Here is a 22,326-nt window from a genome sequence, read left to right on the forward strand (position 1 = left end):
GTTCGACGAGGGGTCACGTGTGGGCGAGGCGCGGTTGCTCTTCAAACGAGAAAATGAGTGGGCGACAGCGAGGGATGCCTTCGGGCACGGAGAGAAGGGGGGCGGGGCAGAGAGGGGCAATCGCGAGATGGACGCAGGATAGGGATGCGGGCAGTGCCCCATGGCGGCAGCAGATGCGCAAAGTAACACACAGCAGCCGCCACCGGCGCGGCGCGCGGAGGAAGCCTGCAGGTCCTTCGGCTCCGCCCACTACAAGGCAAGTGGTGCCAGCAGCGCCGACAGCATCACGTGTGCGTGGCTTCACGCAGAGGGAGGCGCAGAAACAAGGCCGAGGAGAGGCAAAGGCGGTTGCCACCGTGCAGACGAAACAGAAGAAAGGGACAAGGCGGCTGACAAACGGCGGAGAGCGAGCGAGAGGGGCACCGGCGCCGGGGCAAGCGAGCCCGCAAAGAAAAGGCGACGCCTACGCACAGGTCGATACAGGTAGATGGATGGGCACACGCCCATCTGCCCACACATACGGAGACAGAGCGCCGCGTATGCAAAGAGCAGCACAGAAAGCGGGCAGCGACGAGAGTAGCGGCACCAGACGGTGCTCCGTGTGCGACCAGAGATAATCGGGGGACAGCAAGCAGCCCATCTGCAGGGGCCCACTGGCGAGGCACACGCGAAAAAGCACAGCGGCCACGGAGGCACCCGCGTACGGGTCATACCAGTCACGAAGTGCACTCCCGCTTTGCGCTCCGGCCTCGCGCTTCCCCCTGGGTAGCGGGCCACCTCAGCAACCGCCACTGCAACACGGTATGCTGACTGTATCTACATTTCAAATTGGCGATGGGCCGTACATGTACTGGTACGGCTGTTGAGGCGCCCTGTAGTAGCTCCCTTGCGGTGGCGCTTGCTGATAGTAGGTCGGCTGGTGGGGAGGCTGTGCATGGTGCTGATAGACGACCTGCGGCGGAAGCGTAGGCGGCTGCAGATACATTACTGGTGGGGCGGGCTGCAGAGGGTAAGGCTTTGCTTGCTGAACATAGGCTGGCTGTTGGTTATAGATCGACGGTAGCAGCGGCTGCGGCGGAGGCGCAACTGGCGCCTGCAGCAGAATGCCCATCGCCGGCCCGCTGAATGACGGGTTCTGGACGGAGTCAAAGTCATCTGCACACGTCGCCTTCTGTATCTCGGCAGCGGCCATTACAGGCTTTGTGGCTGCAGCGGCCTTGCATTCCTCAATGGAGCGCACCAGCATGCTGCTTGGCTGGGGATCAGCGCCAAAGTCTACCGCCAGCACTTGCAGATGAAGCTCTGCCGACGAGAGCCCCGTGCCCTTGAGGGTGACCCACATATCGCTCACAACACCGCGCGTCAAACTGTTCACAGAGAGCGAGTAGACGCCCATCAGGTCGTCCACAATGACGTTGTTGTTCCACAACTCGAAAATGATCTGCTCGGAGTCTTCGTCGGCGACAGGGAACTTGACCACCTCATTCCAGACGGGGTGCAGACTGCTACCGACCACCTTCGTCGTGTACTTGCGGCGCGTCTTTTTCCTGTCGCCCATCACGGCCTTCACATACGGGTCGGGAATACCAGCCCTTCGGGTGTCGCCGATGTTGCGAGCACCGCAGATGCGCACCTCCAGACGGCCCATTGTGTATTTTGTTTTTTTTTTCTCCAATCGAGTGAAGGGGGCGGGGAAGCACGAAACGTCGAACGGCGGAGCAATGAAGCACCGTCCTGTGGAGCACGGGTATACTGCTCGCACACTCGTCTAGCACAGAGAGAGCAGAGTTGGCTACCGTGCACACCTAGCAGCTGAACTAGTGCTTGGGGTATATATATATATATCTGTGCGGCGTGTTCGACGGAACGAGGGCAGATCGGAGGAGGATGTGAGAGAAAAAGCACGTGAGAAAAGGCGACGAGAGTAACAGAGCCATCGGCAGCTACGACGTGTGAGCAACCGCAACAAAAGTGGAGGGGAAGGGGAGCACAGAGCTGAGCACCTGCCGCCTTACGCTAGATTAGCTCTTCGCTGGCAAGCCGCACAGAAGTTGCACCCACCTCCGTCACGTCTGTCAGACTCACTACTCCACTCGATGTCGTGGTGCACTGCACGAGGTCCTTTCGCAACAGGCACACGCGTTCCTATTTTACAGCGATGATTCCGGTACCAAGTACGCAAAGTGGTGCAAAGAAGGCAGCATGGCAGTAGCGCGAAAGAAAACAGCGAATGACAACGCGAAACACAACAAGAAAAGTCGAGCTCGAGCACTGGAAAGGTGTCCGCAGTACAGGGACCCATGCAGATGGGAGACCGGCAACAAGCGCGATGCATGATGGGGACAAGAATAAAGTGAGATGTGTGTGTGAGAGAGAGACAAGGTCAAATCCTACGTCTACGTTTCGCATAGACGGCGCGCAACACTGAAGCTTGGCGAGTCGCTCAACAAAGATAGGAGGAGGGAGGAGAGCAGCAGAGAACCAGAGAGGAAGCAGGTGACACACACGCAGCCACACTTTAGGACCCACACAGACGCTCGCGTGTGCAGGCGCGCAAACGACCTCGTAGACGAAGACGAGGGAGCGAGTGAAACAGACCTGCAAGATGCGCTTGCAGCCGTACGTGGCAGCCTTCTTTTCACCCGCTTCTCAGAAGTCGATGCGCGCTTGCTCCGTTTGTGTCCGCACTCTTGCTTACATGTCGGGCGGGATACCATAGGCCATCTGTACCGGCCGCCGCTGCGGAGGGGGGGTGCCGTAGAGGTGGGGTGGTGGAGGACCGGCAGCGTACGGCAGACACTGCTGGGGCTGCGGGGCGCCGTACATGGGCTGCGGAGGCGGTGGCGCGCCATAGCCGTACCCCTGTAACGGCGGCTGCTGGGGCGGTGGGGGAGGAGCACCGTATGCGTACCCCTGCAGTTGTGGTGGAGCCACGTAGCCGTACTGTCCTTGCGGCATCGGCGCAGCCGAGGCACTGTAGGCCACCGGTGGCGGGGGCCCTAGCGGAGCATGGGGGTACGACTGCAGTACAATCCCCTGCGTTTGCGGCACGTAGTTCTTCGGCGGGCGGTATGTCTGGCCCGTGGGCGGCAGCATGGTGTCCCCGTCGAGCGATAACGTGAGCCGGTCGCCAGGTCCTGGATCGCGGCCAAAGTCGACAGCAAGGATGCGCAAGTGCAGCTCCGAGGGCGAGCCCCTCGTTCCCTCGAGAAGCACCCAGGTATCAACGACGACGCCGCGGGTTAGACCGTTGAGGGAGAGGCTGTAGCTTCCGAGGAGGTCGTCCACAATGACGTTGTCGTTCCACAGCTCGAGCACCACCTGCGTCGAGTCGTAGTCGGCGACTTGAAACTTGAAGAGCGCATTCCAGACGGGGTTAAGGCAGTTCTCAGCTACGTGGGTCTTGTACTTTATCTTGGACTTGTTATGGTTACTCAGCTTGACCTTCACGTACGGGTCGGGTTTACCGACCTTCTGCATGTTCGCCACATTGCGGGCGCCGCAGACACGGATCTCGAGGCGGCCCATTACTTGGGAGGCGGGAGCACACACTGAGAGACAAAAAAGAAAACGAAGGGAGGAGGAGAAAAGACGTACACTAGTAAACAAGAAAATGTCTAAGCGTGAGTGTGCACGGTAGAGGTGCGTGGGAGGGTGGAAGCGCTTCGCACGTTCGATGAATCACGATAGCGCGACTGACGGGAGGGGAGAAGCGCGTGAGGCAGCACAAAGAAGATGAGGGGAATAGGGCGGAGATGGAGCCCGCCAGTGCCAAGTACGCTGAAGAAGAAGACTGCGGCTGCCATAGGGCTGAGGTCTGTGACAGCTGCCATCGCCTTTCATGCCTTTCTTCGACCGCCATACGCCGATAAGACTCTGTGCTCTGGCTGGCTACGAGCACGCATGCATTGCCCGAGTTCGGCAGAGAAGGTGTACGACACTGCCACGGCACTTCAGGGCTACCGTCAGTGGCTAAAAGGGCGACACCGCTAGGTAGGAGGTGTGGGCTAGACACTTGCGAGGGACGTGTTCACGAAGAGTCCACCAGCTGCGACGCACGCTGCGCCTACACAGAGCAGGCTTTTTCGACTAGTCATCGTCAGCAGCAGAGATCGGGTGCCGAAAAGGGGAGCACCAAAGAGCGTGTAGATGAGGTAGGCACGAGAAGGGCCTGCTACGCAGAAAACAGCGCGACACACACACACGAAAGAAAAGTGAAGAACACAAAAGGAAGCGCAGCCACAGGTATCGGAAAAAGAAAGGTGCACGTGGCAGAGCAGGCGGTTGCACGCGCACCCCCCCCCCCACGGCGGGGAAGCGAAAGAAGAGAGGAGACCACCGGCAAGTTTCTCTCTTCTTCGTGCTTCGTTTGGCCCGCCCCCGTTCCCATGAGGGGAGCGGTGACACGACGATGGCAGACGTCTGTTCGCCACCTTCGCATGATGCGAATTTCAGAACGGTCGTGCAGAGGAAAGGGGAGGGGGGAGGAGGTAGGTCGGCGAAGACAAGGCCGCCATAAGCGAGGAGGGGGGGGGGCTTCGGCGCGGCAATAGAGCAACTGGGGGCCCGAGAGAGGATCCACGTGAGTGCGGCGTCTGTGGGCCGGCTGGCCCACGACTTCACTACAGCAGCCATAAAAAAGAAAACGCGTTGAGCAGGCCGAGAAGGGTAAGTGGATAATAACGAAGAGATACAACAACAAACAAGAGGCGGTACCCGACAGGGCTGTTCAGGCGCACACGTCAGGAGGCGCAGGAGCTATGCGATGGCACATGGCGTGTGCACCACCATCTGTCAAGGGGCCACCCCCGCCTTCGAACACTCCGAGACCCACCCAACAGCCATCAACGGACAATCGGCCTTTTACAGCGTACCATACCATCCGGTGTGTGCGTGTGTGGGAGGGGGGAGAGGCAGTCGGGGACACATATTAAAGAGTGCGCTCACATAACCCTGCAATGCTCGACCCCACGCCCCCAGACACACGGACGCCTCTTCGTCGCCGATGAGTGTGGCCGTACACTCGAACACACATGACTCACCTCGCCTGACCACCCTCCCCTCGGTGTGTGTGTGTGTGTCGGTGAGGCATTGGACACCAGTCTGACAATGCAGAGGAAAGAGAAAAGAAAAACCGGAAACGGCGCACAGGAGGCGACGGTGAAAGTGAATTTGAAACGGTCGCCAACGACCCTTCAGAGAGGGTCGGCGTGGAGAGCAAGCGCTCCTACTCGCTTTGCGGTGGAAGACACAACAGGCAAGCGCAGAGCAAGGCGACGACTGATCTACGGCAGAGGTGCCGAAGCAGGTAGCCGCAACGCTCAGTCACCACCCGTCCCCATGCGCGCTTCGGTATGTGCTCTCCCACACTGTTTCTTCTTTCTGTTTCTGTTAGGGAAGCACGGCGTTGAGGAATGACAGTCTGGAGGGCTAGTGTCTGGCGATGTGCCGCTGTTTCAAGGAGCATGGAGGAGACAGCGTCCTGCACGACCTCCAGCCCAGGCGCAACGGGGAGAAAGTGACCATCTGTTGCGGCTATGAATGATACACCCGTAGACGTACGGCTGAGCCTGTTGCTCCGCAGTGGTCGAAGCATGCCGTTTGGTGTACGGGTTCCCCGTTTGCATAGTCGAGGAGCTGCGCCTCGAACTTCACGGGAAGCTGCCGGTCCTGATTAGCGCACCCGCGCAAAGTACTCACCGGACTCGACATTGCCTACGGAGGCACGCTTTTGATGTCCCGTGAAGCGGGGCTCGAGTCAGAGGCTGAAAGACGGACATGCAGGCCCCCGTCACCAGCACGCGTCTTCATCAGCGGCAAGTACATCTCTGTCGTGGTGCCTTAGCGCACCCCGCAAACCAAAAGTGTTCCTCGTCCTCCCTTCGTGCCTTTCCATTTCCGTAAGTAGCACGGTGGTGAACAAACAGCAGCGACTTGCCGGAATCACCATGTGAGCATCGCTGACCTCATTCCACGGCAGGAGATAGAGCATGTCAACGTGGCGAGTGATAAGCGACGTCACTGCCGGACTGCTGCTCCATCATTCGAAAGGTCACGCAAAGGTGCGTGCTAGGCGCTAGGGATGTGATCCCCGTGAAGCATCCGTCGCACACGCACATCTTGAATCGACTTTGCCCTGAAGTATGCCGCTCACCTTTTGTGTCTTGTGTACTCTACTGATGGCGCAGAGTTTCAGGCTCAGCGATGTGATGCTGGGCAGCGTAGGTGGCGGGTGTGAGAAACATGTGCACAGGGTGGAAGAGAGAAGCGCAGCCGTGAAGCGGCAGGGGCATCGAGAAGGAGAACGGCAGTGACGCTGAAGTCCACAGCTGCGTCTGCGGGAGCCGCCCGGAGCAACCACTTCGTGTGTGTTCTCGGGTGGGTTGATGAAAGCCATTACGTATCCGTGTGCGTCCACTGAGATGCTGTACACCAGGCTTTAACAGTGCATGGCGAGACATTACGATTCCTCTTCGCCATTTGATTTTCTTTTTTTTTACTTGTCGGGGGAGCATGGAAGTGTTAACGACGCACCAGAACCCACGCCAACACTAGAAGGTGCGTCAGGATCGACGACTGTGTGATACGGAAAGGCCCATTCGCTGAGAATAACACTTCTAAAGAGCCTTCTGCAGGAGGAGAAGTGTGGAGAGCAAAAAAAAGAAAGCGAACGCAAGGCAGCACGTCGCCATGACCGAAGAATCACCTGGTGGCGAAGCGGGCAACACCGTCCTCCCCCCACCCCTACGCATGCATGCAGGGCGTGATCATGTGTAAAGCAGGAAGGGGGTAGGGTGGCCATCGTGGTGGTGGTGGTTGAGGGGAGGGGAGGGGGGAAGAAAGTTGTACTACGCGCTAATACAGGGACGAACAGCTAAAAGGGAAAACAGAACCTAGTAGACAAAAGAAAAGTGGCCGCATGGGCGAAAGACAGGAAGTTATAGATCGCAGGCTACACGTGGAAGCAAGACAAAACAAAACACAAAGGGAGAAAACTGCGGCGCGCAAAGCAGAAGAGGGAGATGGAGAGGCGAGAAACGATGAAGCATGTGGTCGACAGCGCACACCGCAGATCTCGCTGCCAAGACACCACGCTCCTGTGCATATATATATAGATGTATATGCACAGGAAGATGTTAAGGCAGGAGTGAGCTCAAGCCAAGCATCGGAAGAAAAACACGAGAGGCATAGAATCGTTTAGCAGAGCAAAGGGGTAGTGCTCACATAAGCTACAGACTCCCTCGGCACATTGAGTGAACAGTTAAACCTGCACGTGAACGAGTAGAATAGAGCATCGACTTAGCATAGGTGGTTTTGAGAGGGGAGAGGGGGTTTAAGGGGAAACGGGGAAAACAACGGAGAGATAGAGGGGTAAATAAAAATAGGGCAAGACAGCAGCAAAACCGGAAAAAAAAGGGCGCCGTTGATCATAGTCTCCACTACATCTGCTTTTTGCGCGTGCGTGCGTGCGTACGTGCCGGTGGCTCATGTCGCTCGGACGAGAAGGGGAGCGGCAACACACACACACACACACACACACACGCCGCCATCACCACCACCACAGAAAGAAGACGAGCACCAAAAGCCCAGGGGCAACAAGCAAGCAAACACACAAACCAAAAAAAAAAGAAGGGCAGCAAACCAATAATAAAAAGAAAAGCACGGCGCCGTCGCACGCAAGCACCAAGACGTTGTTGTGTGGTGTTTTGTTTCATCGTTTTGCCTCTTTCTGCTTTGGGGGAGGGGAGGGGATTGCTTATGTGCACCAGGGACGCACACCTACACCACACCCGCGCACGACGACCACTCGCCCTCTCACTCTCTCTATCGATCGGGACGCGCGGAACAAGTCAGCCTCACAGGGGGACGGGAGCTACACTGCAGCAATCCGTGGAGGTGTGTGTGCGTGTGTGTGTGTACGAGGAAGCGCAAGCACAAAAAAAACAATATAGATAAATAACGAGCAACAGAGATGGGGGGAGCATTTTCTAAAAAAATCGACCGATCATTGCCTTGGCCGCCATCAGTAACCTGAAGAGTAGAAAGCCTATGTACACCAGCGTGATCGTGATAAAGATGGTGAACACAAGCATCGGAACAAGAGCCACGTTGATTAGCCTCCGAGCGACAAAGTAGCAGCCGCCATTGTCGACAGCCAGTGGGGGACACGTGTTGCAAAGGTGTACGTTATACGAGTCCATGATCTTGCAACTCTGCATGAACCCAGTGCAGTTGTGACGCTGATAAAAGTCGCAGAGTTCGAATGATTGGTGGTCCACCATGTGCCTGTAAATTACGGACTTTGCCATGTTTGACAGGATAACCGCGAGGCACAGGATGCAGCAAACCGCGGAGAATACGGCGAAAAAAATGTGAATGACCACTAAAATCGTGCACTCGCTAAGCGGCAAGTGCACCACTGTGGCGTACACAACGGTGGTGATGCCTGTGATGCCCCACACAATGATTGATATCAAAAAGCTCCTTATCAACTTGTTCAGGAAGGTTACAATGAGGGCGTCACTCATGGTACTCAACGTCACACTGAGGAACATCGCGAAGATCATGGTAAACACGAGAATGACCACCGCGGCAAGGAAAGTGCCCTGTGGAATTTTCGTCAGAAAGAGGATGCCAGTGCTGGAGAAGAGGCCGGCAGGCGCGCGATAGCGCTGCAGCTGCCGCTCCTCGCGGACGCGTTTTCGCTCCTTCTCCTTCGCGATGGCGCAGTCCGCCTTCACGAGAGCGGTAAGCTCCTCATGCACCAGCCGATTCACCAGCTCACGGTCCACATCCGGCCACGCACATCGGACGCACAGGAATGCATACAGCGGCACCTGGTGCGGGTTGTTGCCCTCGCTCGTGTGCACCAGGTAGCGCCGCACAAACATGCGCAGGCACTGCATGTCGTCAATGTGCTTCGCCGGGTCCTGGAAGAGCGAGTAGAAGATGGCATTCGGGTCGCGACCGAATTCGACGTTCTCGATGCTCTTGCGCAAGAAGGTCATGTACGGGATCAGCCCGATGGATCCGCTGAATCGGCGAAAGTTCCTGACTCGCAAGCCACGGTTCACGGCACCGGCGCCACTGGCGCCTTCCGCCAACAAAAGTCGAGCCTCCCCCGACACACGCTCCTCACCATCCCCGTCGCGCTCCTCGGCAGCTTGTAGCTCCGCCACGATTTTCAGCGGCACCGCGGGGGCCAAGCTGCCGGCGGCATCCGCTGCACACAGCACATACGGATCCACTGCGATGCTGAGCGCGCTGTCATCGTCCGCACCCGCCTCGCCCTCCTTAGAGTTTGGGTGCACCAGCAGCCCATCAAAGACGGATTGACTAGGCTGCGCGGTTGAGGTTTCAACGTTGGCCGTGGTAGGAATGGTGTGCAAAGTGCGGAGAGTGCGCATTGCTTTGTGGATACGGAGCGGGGCGGATTTGACAAGGCTCTGCTCGTCTGGGGCGGGGCCCTGATTGCTCTCTAGGTACTGCTCCAGTGTCTTGTACGCGTCGAAGGCCTCACGTGTATACCGATTCACGTATATCAAGGCAACCGAAGTCCCCGTAACCATGGCCACAAGGCCTGTGTAGTAGTAGGTGACAGACGTGGCATCGTTAGCAGGCATCTTCACGCAAAAGCTAACACAGCGGCCAATCAGCTTCAGTTCTGGTGCATTGAACACAGGAAGATTCTGGATGGAACGGCTATCGGGGATGGTAATACGCAACATCATGTCGTCGATAGAATCTCTTCGACCTGTATTCGCGCCATCAAAACTTCGCTGAGGCGCAGTGAAAACTTCTTCCTCTAGTTGCCCGCGAGTACTTATGGGCTCTCGCGCCGCCCGCCCCTGTGCTGAGTTGTCGCGGGAAAGGTGCACGCTGTCCGAAGTGGCACGGGCGAAGGCAAGAAAATCCTCATTTTCCTCACGTGCTGGCATTGCGGCTGAGTCAATATACGGCGAAGGTAAAGAAGTGAGGTGAATGGCTCAGCGGTGAGCAAGTCAACAGTGGCCGAGTGTGACGGCAAGGAGAGGATAGGAGAGGGGGGGGCGGGAGGGATGCCGCGCGAGAGTTTGCTGGTGGGGTGAGACTGAGGACAAGCACGAGAGAGAAGAGAAGGACATAGCAGGTGTGACAGATGAAACATAAACGTGTTTCGGCGTGGTGGCAAAACAGGAATATGAGACAGAATAAAGGGAGGGAACGGAAGCGTGAGATGGGCGGTCTACGAGCCCTGCACGCATCGCGGATCGGCCCGCTCCACGGTCAGTTCTTTCCGTTGGCGGGAGGAGGAGTGCGACTCTGGATGCGGTAGCAATCATTCCTGGGTGCGAGTGCGAAAAGCGGTTCGGGCGTGGAGTACACAGTACCCCACGGCACCCAGCTGGTGAGCTATGATTATATGAATCTAGCATCTAGCTCGAGCGACTCGCAACCACACCTAGGCGGGGAGAACACAGCACATATGCACAGGCGCTGGCCAAGGCATACAGCACTGTACACGAGGAAATGGCGCAAAGCGAAATGCGGCCGTTCCAATTGCACAAGGAAAAAAATAATACATATATACATACATACACATATGCATATATATACACACACACATACATACACGTATATATACACATATATTAGATGCATCTGTATGGAGGGGAGAGAGCACAGAGCAAACATCCTGTAAGGCTGGGGGAGGAGGAAGTAGTAGACAAGGGCTAGCAGTGGTGTTAGATAAACAAAAGAGGAGGAGGAGGGGGAGGGAGGGGGGGGGGGCGGAGAAATGAACGGGTCAATTCACAACAAGGGGTGGGGAGGCCCACGGAAAGGCATGGGGACAAAAGAAAACAAACCAAAGCAAAAAAGGAGAGGGAGATGGAGGGAGAGCAGGAACAAACACGGCAACGTCCGCGCCGCCGACGATGCGAGCCGCCGGCTGCGTAGAAACAGAAGAAAAGAGAATGCGGCAAACAGACCACAAAGAAAAGAAAGCATCGAAACCGTCGCGGAGGATCGGGTGGAGGAAAGGGCTGGAGAGGCTCGTGGAAGATAGGCGCACAACAAAAGGGGACGGAAAACATACAAAACGGCAACAACGGCCCTCTCTTCGAAACGACGGACTATACGGATAAAGACACACACAAACTCAGAGAAAAAACCTGCAACCCACGGAGAGGGGTAGAGGCAGACAGAGAGCACGGTCCAAGGGCCGCACGGTCACACAATCCGTCCCATCATGACCTCGACAAACAAAAACAGTTTTACAATCAGATAGGCAGCGTACACAGTGGCCATCAAGATGATGCAGGTAAAACACAAGAGGGGAACAAGGGCTTTCTCGACCTCAAACCACAGCGATGCGTAGCAGCTGCTGTTTGTCGCCGGCATGTTCGGGCACGACAAGCACAGATTCGGATCGATCCTGTCGGACCCACACGCGTCCGAGAAACCGGTACATGTATGCTGCTGGTAGAAGGCGCAGAGCTGATCCCTCCGATACACGAGCATGATGTCGTACATCGCCTGGTTCGTCATTTTCCAGAGCACTACCAGCAGCGTCATGATACAGCATACAATAGCCGCCAGAGTTAGTGCGATGCGCATACCAAGTCGAAAATGGTCGACCAGTAGAGGAATGTGACTCTTGCTGGCGTGCAACATTATCGCCACAGCAGCGGTGGGCCACACCACAACAGAGGTGACGAAAGAAAACATGAATTTGTTCACGAAGCTCACAATTAAGGCGTCACTAGTGACACCGAGAACCACGCCAAGGTAGATGGCGAAGATCAAAGAAAACAGAAGCGTGATGATGCCCGCAAAGAAGGATCTCTGTGGAATTTTCGTGAGAAAGAGGATGCCAGTGCTGGAGAAGAGGCCGGCAGGCGCGCGATAGCGCTGCAGCTGCCGCTCCTCGCGGACGCGTTTTCGCTCCTTCTCCTTCCCGATGGCGCAGTCCGCCTTCACGAGAGCGGTAAGCTCCTCATGCACCAGCCGATTCACCAGCTCACGGTCCACATCCGGCCACGCACATCGGACGCACAGGAATGCATACAGCGGCACCTGGTGCGGGTTGTTGCCCTCGCTCGTGTGCACCAGGTAGCGCCGCACAAACATGCGCAGGCACTGCATGTCGTCAATGTGCTTCGCCGGGTCCTGGAAGAGCGAGTAGAAGATGGCACTCGGGTCGCGGCCGAATTCGACGTTCTCGATGCTCTTGCGCAAGAAGGTCATGTACGGGATCGGCCCGATGGATCCGCTGAATCGGCGAAAGTGTCTGTGCCGTGCAGCCCCTCTTGCTTCCGGCTGTCCTGGGCTCTCTTCGAGTGACGCGTAAGGATCCGGAAGCTGCTCCTCCCGCTGTTTCGACATTGCAGTGGCTATCTCCGTCTCTGTCCTCAGTGGAGCTAAATGGGCTAAGCTACCGAAAGCTTTCAAGTCGATTAGTCGTCGAGCGCCGCGTGTTGTTGTCAGACTCCCATCCTCGGCAGCAGCCACTTCGTCGTCATTGGCTTGGCTGTAGGAGCGAAGTACGCTCTCCGGTAGAGGTAAAGGTGGGCGGTTGTTCGTGCGCATTGGCTCCTGGTTGTGTTCGTGACCTCCATCGTTACCGACACTGTTGCCGCTATGTACAGGGTCAGCTACACCCTTTGCCAAGCGCTGCTCCCGCGACTTGTACGTCATGAAGTCGGCAGGCGTATACCGGTTGACGTGCATCAAGGTCGCGGTGCTCGCCGTAACAGTGGATACAAGTCCAATATAGTAGTAGGAGGTGGGTGGTGCGCCATTGAGAGCCTGCGTCACGAGGAAGGTCACACAGCGACCAATCAGCTTCAGCTCTTGCGATACCATCGCCGGGAGATTCTCAATGGGGCGGTTTTCACAAAGGACAATACGGAGCCCCAGATCATCAGAGGATGCGGTTGGATCCATGGTAGGGCTTCTGCTCGGCCGCTCACGGCCGATCCGATGATCCAAGTCTTCTTCAAGGTCCATCTCCTGCGTGCTTATCGGCTCCCGACGGGCCCGTTCCCGTTGAGAGTCATCGTGAAAACCATTAGTGCTCGTCGGCCCACGGCCTCCAAAAGCGGGAGGCTCCTCCATGAGCATCGATGATGACACTTCGAGCTGATTGGAACGTGATCCTTTCCTACTGTCGTCCCAAAAGATGTCACCTCATCAGAAGGGGGCAGGAGCGGGGTTATGATGAGCCGGCGGAGAAAGAGCAACAAATGTGTGGCAAGCACGTGGTAGCAAGACTGAGCACGGAGGGGAACGCGTAGGCGTGAGAGCGGTAAACCAGTGCGGAGGCGGTGGAGGAGCGCGAAAAAAAAAACAGGCGTAGCATGCAGAGAAACGCACATGAATTTCACACAGGAGGGGATGCATCGGCGCGCAACATCTCACTTGCGCATGCGTGACCTCTGTAGCGGTATGTCGTCGCGCCTTCCCATAGGAGCGGGCGGTGGGAAGAATGCAGAATCGGGACTGCTCACACCCAACAGATCCGGCGCGCTCAGGACGCCATTCGTGCGCCAACATCGACGCAGGTGCGCTAGCCCACCCGGTGCCCTCAAGGATGAGAAGCACGCAGTTTGCACAGCTGGTCCGCCTGGCTGGTGCGCGTAAAGGCAAGGCTGGTCTAGCAGAAGTCTACCATGCTATCAGCAACACAAGCAACCGATGCCAGGTACAAAGGAGAGAAAGCACGCACGACTGCCGCGCGAAGCGCACCTGCAGTCGCACAGGATAAACGGACCACGCCATAAAGACACACAAGAAAATACGTAAGAAGTAGAATGATAGCAAAAGGGGAGCGGGGAGAGAGAGATCAAATAAAGGTGTAGGAAGTGGAGTGTCTGCACAGGTGTCCACAGGGCACCTAGCACCCGCAGTGATGGGTACTACGTAGAATGAAGAAGAGGAGAGTCGGCGCTGTCTACCGCTGCACATTGCTCCCGCAGTGTCTCAAATTGGGCTTCGCAAACAATATATATATATATATAAAGATACATAGAAAAGTCGAGTTGCTACGATGTCTTCCTGTGAAAAGAATAAGGGGTTCGGTGTGTGTATGTGTGTGTGAGGGGGGGGGGCGGATCGTTAGAGGTACAGATATGAAAAGCGAGCAGAGGGAGGGGGGAGGGTGTCACAACGCATGCCCATCCGAGAAGACGAACACACGAGAAACCACCTTCGCATCGGTCTGCACGGCCGTGGTCACAAAGATGGGCAAAAAGGGCACAGCGCAGCACGCGCTCTCCCTCCCTTCCGCCCTAACCCTAACTGAGACACAACGAAAACAGTGAAAATCACACCACAAGGTCCTCTCACATACGCACGAGGTAAATCACATCTGCCGTGAGATCGATGCCTGGCTTGCGACTTACCTACCCGGTGCACACATGAATGATGCCGCTGTGTGCCTGATTGGCTCTCCCCCTTCTCTCTCTCTCGCGTGCTATGTCGCGCCGGCATCATCCATTCCAAGACAACGACCACCTCGAGGCGAGAGGGAGGATGATGGAAGAGACGCGAGCATTCAAATACGCAGCCATCCCGGTGCGGCCTGCTGCACCGCATAGCTGGAGCATGTTCACTACGAAACTGAACGCGAACCGCGCCACCTCCAGGAAATGTCACCGTTATACAGTGAAACAGACAGCCAAAGCCAACGGAACAGTCCTACACCCAGTCTGCGCTTTTCCTGCTGCGACTTGCTCGACCACAGCCTGCCCCGCGAAAACGGAAAGCCTACCTCCCTCGCACAGGACAGCAACAGTGACAAGAGTCTCATCCACGTTCGTCAGCGCAAACGAGTTAGCGAGAGGACCAACCAAATTCATCAATGTGGCTAGTGACTGGCTCCGCTGTCAACCACCGCTTTCGCAAGGAGAAACACGGAGTCGACAACCAGCTATCCGGCAATCACCGTAGGCACACACCGACAGAGGCGTTCCTAGAGCTCGTGAGGAGCATGGGATCTTCGTACATTCGATAGAGAGAGAGCAGAGATCCTTCGACGAAACCGTGTCCACGCAGGATTACACACCGGGGTGCCGGAGGCGCGCTTCTGTTACCACTTCCACGACGATCATGCACGCAGCAGCGCTAGCGCGGTCAATGGTGCATATCGCCAGCTCCTCATCATGGTCCGGAGGGCAATTCGCGTCGACACTGCACTACAGAGCAATGCACACACCAGCCGCCACTCCACACCAAAGAGGATTGGCCACCCATCCGTTTCATCGACCACCAGACAACGCGTTGGTCCCCACCAAAGTCCATCACCACCTCCACATCAACAGCAAAGACACCACTGACGAAGAGAAAGCAGACGACGACAGCAAACATCGTCGCAGAAGCTTCTGCCAGGCGCACCAGAAACATACGAGCTAGCATTCACTCTGGAGCAGGCTAGCCCACGATGGTATCGCCACACCATCTTCGTGGGCGCGTTTTCGCTCCTTCTCCTTCGCGATGGCGCGGTCCGCCTTCACGAGAGCGGTAAGCTCCTCATGCACCAGCCGATTCACCAGCTCACGGTCCACATCCGGCCACGCACATCGGACGCACAGGAATGCATACAGCGGCACCTGGTGCGGGTTGTTGCCCTCGCTCGTGTGCACCAGGTAGCGCCGCACAAACATGCGCAGGCACTGCATGTCGTCAATGTGCTTCGCCGGGTCCTGGAAGAGCGAGTAGAAGATGGCACTCGGGTCGCGGCCGAATTCGACGTTCTCGATGCTCTTGCGCAAGAAGGTCATGTACGGGATCAGCCCGATGGATCCGCTGAATCGGCGAAAGTTCCTGACTTGCAAGCCACGGTTCACGGCACCGGCGCCACTGGCGCCTTCCGCCAACAAAAGTCGAGCCTCCCCCGACACACGCTCCCCACCATCCCCGTCGCGCTCCTCGGCAGCTTGTAGCTCCGCCACGATTTTCAGCGGACCGCGGGGGCCAAGCTGCCGGCGGCATCCGCTGCACACAGCACATACGGATCCACTGCGATGCTGAGCGCGCTGTCATCGTCCGCACCCGCCTCGCCCTCCTTAGAGTTTGGGTGCACCAGCAGCCCATCAAAGACAGATTGACTAGGCTGCGTGGCTGGCGCTAAAATCTCAGAACCATTGCTTCAGACGCAGCGCCATGGCTGCAAGCAAGCGGAGGGGAGGCGCGCAGTCTCTCCACACTCTGCGTATGAGTGCAGTGACGGCGTATTGCAACGCGGCAGCCCCTAACGCGATGCTTGCCTGGGACGCAACATCTGTACACAACGCGTAAGGGAACCCGACTGCCCGAAAGAGTCCGGATGCAGCCTGCCAGCGAGTGGATACGCCGACGTACACGCAGCCGCTGCGCATGGAAGTGGTGTGTGCCTGCAGTAATCCGAAGGGATTGATGTCTGCAGCCCCGTGAGCAAGCCGCCAAAGCACTTCGACAACAGCTCCATTCGGCGTCTTCATACGCTGCACAAAATCCGCAGGGTAGCCTCCTCACACGATCTCGGAGAGTGAGCGGCGGGTGTGGCGTAGCAGTACCATGGAGTCGTGGGGCTGGAGACCGGCCGCTATGAATAGGTCTCCGTTGTCTGCGTGCTTTGCGGTACCCACCACGGCTGCGCCACTGCCGCGGCAAAAAAGTAACCCGTCACTAGGGCATTGTAGCCGGGATGCACCTTCAAGTCACGCACAACTGCAGTGCGGGCGCTACGGCGGACGGCCAAGTAGCTTTTTTGGAAGCCGGCGTGCACCCGGCACTCCAGGCCGCAGCCGGATCGGATGTCGTACAGGACGGGCTCCGCAGGCCGGTGGGTAAGCTTTTCCTGGTGCGTCGCAGAGGCACCAAGCGCCACGACCACCTGCGCGCTGCCGTGGTCGACATCCACGTAGGCAAGCACACAAATGCGCGTCGTCGCCCTTCACTATCAATGTCGCCTTGAAGGACGGACTTGCGTTGCAGCTGCCCCCGCACCCCTAGCTCGCGACGCCATCGGCGTCGGCGTACGTGACGTTTGCGTAATGCAGGGATCGTCTCCCATCGGTTGACGAGTACTCTCGCGACAGGACGACGGCCCGTGCACCTCCGCACAGGAGAACCAGAGCCACCACCACGACGATGCCGCTGCAAGATAAGGACGAAATGAGTCAACAAGTACAGGACACGGGCGGAAGCATGGCGGGTTCCGATGCTAACTTTTCACGCGCATGGGCGGGTGCAAGTAGCCGGAGTAGAGCGTGACTGCGTGCGCAGCATAGCAAACAAACAACAGCAAAGAAAAGGATGGAGGAGGAGAAGGTGGATAGCGGAGAGGTCGAGGAGGCAAAGTGGCAGACGACCGCTATCACGGATGGCGATGGCAGAAGGGAAGACAGGGCACGCAGTGATCGCAATGGACCTCCTCTTTTGAGTTGTTCATGCATGTAGGAGTTCAGAGAAATTGAGGCGCTCCGCACAGACACCAGGCAAGCGCAAAACGAGATCGCACTCCGTGAGGCGGTGAAAAGGGCAACCGTTCCAGTGCACCATCTGGTGGGCCCCCACACTTCGCCTGAAGCTTCCGGCGTCACCATGCGTGCGACATGTGTGTAGCCCTGTCCTTGACTCTCCTTCCGAGTGCATGCATGCATGTTTCCGTGCTAGAGAGGGAGAGAGTAAGAAAGATGACAGCATCCCCAGCCGCAAGACAAGAGCGTCCTGCCCCTCGAAGAAAGAAAAGTGGAAAGAAGATAGAGGGGTAGCACACGAGGCGCGTCTGTACACACTCAACGACGAGCTGAAAAGGGAAGTAGAGCTGCCACCGGAAGGCGGCGGGGTGGAGCGAGGAGCATAGCAGGAGGGGGCTAGTTCGGCGTCTGTGGTTCGTCTCCCTTGACGGCCGAAGGAGCAAAGATACAGTGACCGTCAGCGAAGACACTTCGCCGCCACTACGGCCCTCGCGTGAATGAGGCAGCAAGCAAACCTCTGCGTGAGAGGGACGATGTAGCACGACGGTGCTGATAGAAAACAAAAAAGGGGCCCCGCAACCGGCTCACACAGCACCGTGCCGGCAGACATTCAGACCTGGACAGCGCCAGGCAAAAAGACGTGCATGAAAGAGACAGCGAAGAAGGAGAAGACAAAAAAAAAGCACAGCGGCCACGGAGGCACCCGCGTACGGGTCATACCAGTCAGGAAGTGCACTCCCACTCTGCGCTCCAGCCGCGCGCTCCCCTCTCGGTGGGGTGCCACCTCAGCAACCGCCACTGCAACACGGTATGCTGACTGTATCTACATTTCAAATTGGCGATGGGCCGTACATGTACTGGTACGGCTGTTGAGCCGCCCCGCTCTCCCGCCCGTTTTGGAGACAGAGAAGACCGTGATGCGCTTCTTGTGAGCCCGCTCCATGGAGCAAGAAGAGTGCTCCAGTGCGCGAAGTCGAGCTGTCGACACAGCTAAAGGCCGTCGCTGAAAGTGTCATGTGCACTCTATTTCCTTCAGCGCGTTCATGTCGCTGTCACGAAACACGAGCTCAGCTCCGCCCTACACCCCGCTCGTCACAGGCCCGTCCGTGTGGTACGAAGCAGCCGCAGACACTCGTTGCAGCAATGCGCTGGCTCCGTCACCTCTGCTCGGCCCCTGCCTCGAGCTCTGCCCACCCGCCTCGCCGGCCGCCACCTGGTGCAGTCTCTTCGGGGCGGCTCAGGCTCCCCCACCAGTGGGCAGCGTGAGGGCCGGAGGTGGAATCCACTCGAGTCCCCTTGACGCTTCGCCCATCACATGGATGGCGCCAGCGTGTGCGCTGTCGCAGGGCTCTCCGACGCGCAACACCACCCACGACCTCACCGCCGAAATCAGCAGCGACGCATCACTGACTTCCCTGCGGCCAAGGCAACTGGCCCTGCTGCCACCAGAAGTGACTTGGCGTTTGGCGGAGGGATAGAGGGGAGGGGTGCTGCCGGGCTCACTCCCCCCACTCAGTGTGGGGGTGCACTAGACCCTCTCAGACGACGCACCTAACTGAGGTATGTCCCCTTATCACCAGGGATGAGCAAGAGAAACAAACAAAAAAAAACAGACAGAGAACCCAACGCCGGAATGCAGAACGCTGAGGTGAGACATCAGATAGAGACAGGCGAAGATCACACAAAAACGGGACCGGCGGCGGAGGGGCAACCCGGAGCAGCCAGCGCACCAGCAGCACGACAGCTCTGGGGTTGCGCTAGACAGAGAGACGACATACATGCGGGGAGAGAGGGGGGAGACCGACGATTTGAATGCAAAAAAGAGAAGCGGGCCACACAAACGCCAAAAAAAACGGCAAAACCCATCGAGTCCTTCTTAGGCATCCTTTTCCTGAAGTCGAAGGGAATAACAAAGAACAAGATGAGGCTCGGCGAAGGGAGAGAGGGAGGAGGTCGATCCCCCTCAAAAAAAAAACGGAGCGCACGATGGCGTAGATTGGGGTTCCGTGCACAGCCTGGTAGGACGCGCCACACTCCTGCACAGGTGTGTCCAGCTGGGAACAGGACGGTCGGTCACAGTTAAATCACAGCGGGCGGCTATGATGTTGGGGGAGGGGCGGGCAACATGTGCCTATGTATATAGAGAGGGGGGGATAAAGTCACGGACATGACAAAGGAAGGGTGACGAAGGTAATGAGAAGGCGGCATAGGGAGAGGGAGAGCAACGTGCAGATCACACGTGCTGCCTCTTCGCTTGCCCATTCCCGCAAATGGCAGTCAGTCTAGCGCACGGACTCCGTCATCAAGCAAAGGAGACCCCCCGCATGAGGATCGCGCTGGTGGGGCTCACCAGGCGCCAATCGCAGAATCCGACTACTGCCGCGAGATTCTTTCCAAAGACAACCGCACCGACTCCCTATGGAGAACAGACAAGCAGCAAGGGCCGAAGCGCACCGGATTCAGCTCAAAGCACTAACACAGGCGTGGAGAGAGAGACACGAGAGCGTGCAGCGAGCCACCGAATTCGCAGAGGAGAGATATAATGGAGGGAGGAGAGCCAAAAAAGCAACGTCTGATGCCGACTCACCGGAACCAGCAACAGCGCCACACTCCCTCTCCCCAGCGGAGCCTGCACGTGTATAGTGCGGGTCACCGAGCGCACAGATAAGCATAGGACAAAAAGAGGAAGGCAAAGCACGCTTGCGCCGCCCAAGGAGGTCCATTTACAGCCGGCCCGCGCGTTCTTGTGAGTCGCACGGGCTTCGGCTTTCTTCGCAGACGAAACCGCTTCGGTGTCTAGCGAGGGGGGCACACCTCAGAGGCTGCACTGCTCTTCGCCTCCATGCGAGTCATGAATTCGGTCGTCAGGGCAGCATTGTGAGAGGCTATGTAGCCGGGCGGCGGTGATGCCGAGGACACCACCGACTGCGGGCCACGACTAAAGGTGCACAGCGGCGGTGCCTCCTTGCCAGCGGTGCCCTCGCCGGTACTTATGCGGAATCCGCTTGTAGATGATTCCATTACGCACGTAACCGTTCATCCTGTTAAAGTAGACCCGGTACCCCTGTGGGACGTGAGCGGTGCCCAGCTCCGAATTTACCTTCAAGCAGCGCTGCGCGACAGCGCTCTGCTGATGCTCCTGCTGCTCTTGACAGTAGAAGACAACAGCCTCCTCGATGGCAGGGTCCGTCCTGGTGAGCGCGTCCACGACAGACGTCATGTATGTGGCGTTCAGCTCGAGGTAGCGCCTGAGTGCCTTCGCCGTCACATTCTCCACTTCGTACAGTAGCAAAGCGAACCTGTCCTCAAATTCCTTTTCGCAGCTCTGCAGCGAAGCAAGGGCCTTGTTCAGTGCCTGCACATGCGTGGAATAGGACGTACTTGTGTCGAGGGGCTTGTTCCTCTCCGCCAACGCCTTCTCCTGCTTATCCACGCACTGCTTTGCCTTCATGTACTTCTCGAAGGCGTTCTTCTCCGCCTTGGCCGCCTTCTCCGCCTCCTTCAGCGATTTCTTCAGCTGCTCGACCGGGAGCTGCACCTCCTCATGTACAAAGTTGTTGTAGTTGCAGAAGGCGATGCCTTTCTTCATGCTGAGGACCTCGTTGCCAAAGTGGTGCACGTACTGCTTGATCTCGTCGCTGGTAAAGCTGAGAGAGGCGAATGCATCGAATGAGTGGCTCACCTGTTCGAGCGCAGTCCCAAGCTCCCTCATCAACATCATCATCTTGGTCGTGACACCGTTGAAGGAGTTGATGGCAGCACGAGCGGTTCGTATGTCGTCCAGCTGAAGCGAGTGAGCGAAGTCTCGTTGCATCGACATGATGGGCGAGTAGGTGAAGTCGAGTTGTACAGTGTCAGCGTTGCAGTAGCACGCGCGACGGGGAGAGCTTCAGCCCAGAGAAGGGCAAATGAGCGAGTGCAAAGCGAAGGCCGGTCTTCTGGATGCCGCGGAGCTCCAGTGAGACAGGCAGCAGGTGATCCGCCGTATTTGTTCGACGAGGGGTCACGTGTGGGCGAGGCGCGGTTGCTCTTCAAACGAGAAAATGAGTGGGCGACAGCGAGGGATGCCTTCGGGCACGGAGAGAAGGGGGGCGGGGCAGAGAGGGGCAATCGCGAGATGGACGCAGGATAGGGATGCGGGCAGTGCCCCATGGCGGCAGCAGATGCGCAAAGTAACACACAGCAGCCGCCGCCGGCGCGGCGCGCGGAGGAAGCCTGCAGGTCCTTCGGCTCCGCCCACTACAAGGCAAGTGGTGCCAGCAGCGCCGACAGCATCACGTGTGCGTGGCTTCACGCAGAGGGAGGCGCAGAAACAAGGCCGAGGAGAGGCAAAGGCGGTCGCCACCGTGCAGACGAAACAGAAGAAAGGGACAAGGCGGCTGACAAACGGCGGAGAGCGAGCGAGAGGGGCACCGGCGCCGGGGCAAGCGAGCCCGCAAAGAAAAGGCGACGCCTACGCACAGGTCGATACAGGTAGATGGATGGGCACACGCCCATCTGCCCACACATACGGAGGCGGAGCGCCGCGTATGCAAAGAGCAGCACAGAAAGCGGGCAGCGACGAGAGTAGCGGCACCAGACGGTGCTCCGTGTGCGACCAGAGATAATCGGGGGACAGCAAGCAGCCCATCTGCAGGGGCCCACAGTCCGCCAACCGAAGAATTCGACTAATGCCGCGAGATTCTTTCCAAAGACAACCGCACCGACTCCCTATGGAGAACAGACAAGCAGCAAGGGCCGAAGCGCACCGGATTCAGCTCAAAGCACTAACACAGGCGTGGAGAGAGAGACACGAGAGCGTGCAGCGAGCCACCGAATTCGCAGCGGAGAGATATAATGGAGGGAGGAGAGCCAAAAAAGCAACGTCTGATGCCGACGCACCGGA

At 57.6% G+C, this 22,326-nt stretch overlaps 6 protein-coding genes and 1 pseudogene across 6 annotated transcripts, besides 1 other annotated feature; all 7 read right to left on the reverse strand.

Annotated features, from left to right (window-relative positions):
- Window positions 1–823: 823 nt before the first annotated feature.
- LMXM_30_0780 (putative c2 domain protein) lies at window positions 824–1,648 on the reverse strand (the record flags this gene model as incomplete). The annotated part of the gene is made up of 1 exon (XM_003877552.1): window positions 824–1,648. The coding sequence occupies one exon, from the start codon at window positions 1,646–1,648 to the stop codon at window positions 824–826; it is 825 nt and encodes a 274-aa protein (XP_003877601.1).
- Window positions 1,649–2,694: 1,046 nt separating this feature from the next.
- On the reverse strand, window positions 2,695–3,528 carry LMXM_30_0790 (putative c2 domain protein; the record flags this gene model as incomplete). Its single annotated transcript, XM_003877553.1, has 1 exon — window positions 2,695–3,528. One exon carries the CDS (start codon window positions 3,526–3,528, stop codon window positions 2,695–2,697), a length of 834 nt encoding a protein of 277 aa, XP_003877602.1.
- A 4,460-nt stretch (window positions 3,529–7,988) lies between these two features.
- On the reverse strand, window positions 7,989–9,938 carry LMXM_30_0800 (conserved hypothetical protein; the record flags this gene model as incomplete). The annotated part of the gene is made up of 1 exon (XM_003877554.1): window positions 7,989–9,938. The coding sequence occupies one exon, from the start codon at window positions 9,936–9,938 to the stop codon at window positions 7,989–7,991; it is 1,950 nt and encodes a 649-aa protein (XP_003877603.1).
- A 1,273-nt stretch (window positions 9,939–11,211) lies between these two features.
- LMXM_30_0810 (conserved hypothetical protein) lies at window positions 11,212–13,104 on the reverse strand (the record flags this gene model as incomplete). Its single annotated transcript, XM_003877555.1, has 1 exon — window positions 11,212–13,104. One exon carries the CDS (start codon window positions 13,102–13,104, stop codon window positions 11,212–11,214), a length of 1,893 nt encoding a protein of 630 aa, XP_003877604.1.
- A 2,285-nt stretch (window positions 13,105–15,389) lies between these two features.
- Window positions 15,390–15,761, reverse strand: LMXM_30_0820 (conserved hypothetical protein; the record flags this gene model as incomplete). The annotated part of the gene is made up of 1 exon (XM_003877556.1): window positions 15,390–15,761. One exon carries the CDS (start codon window positions 15,759–15,761, stop codon window positions 15,390–15,392), a length of 372 nt encoding a protein of 123 aa, XP_003877605.1.
- A 913-nt stretch (window positions 15,762–16,674) lies between these two features.
- LMXM_30_0830 lies at window positions 16,675–17,193 on the reverse strand (annotated as a pseudogene).
- Window positions 16,675–17,193: a sequence feature.
- Window positions 17,194–20,379: 3,186 nt separating this feature from the next.
- Window positions 20,380–21,261, reverse strand: LMXM_30_0850 (hypothetical protein; the record flags this gene model as incomplete). The annotated part of the gene is made up of 1 exon (XM_003877557.1): window positions 20,380–21,261. One exon carries the CDS (start codon window positions 21,259–21,261, stop codon window positions 20,380–20,382), a length of 882 nt encoding a protein of 293 aa, XP_003877606.1.
- Between the last annotated feature and the right edge of the window lie 1,065 nt (window positions 21,262–22,326).

The sequence above is a fragment of the Leishmania mexicana genome, chromosome 30 (genome assembly GCF_000234665.1).
Source record: "Leishmania mexicana MHOM/GT/2001/U1103 complete genome, chromosome 30".
NCBI lineage: Eukaryota > Euglenozoa > Kinetoplastea > Trypanosomatida > Trypanosomatidae > Leishmania > Leishmania mexicana.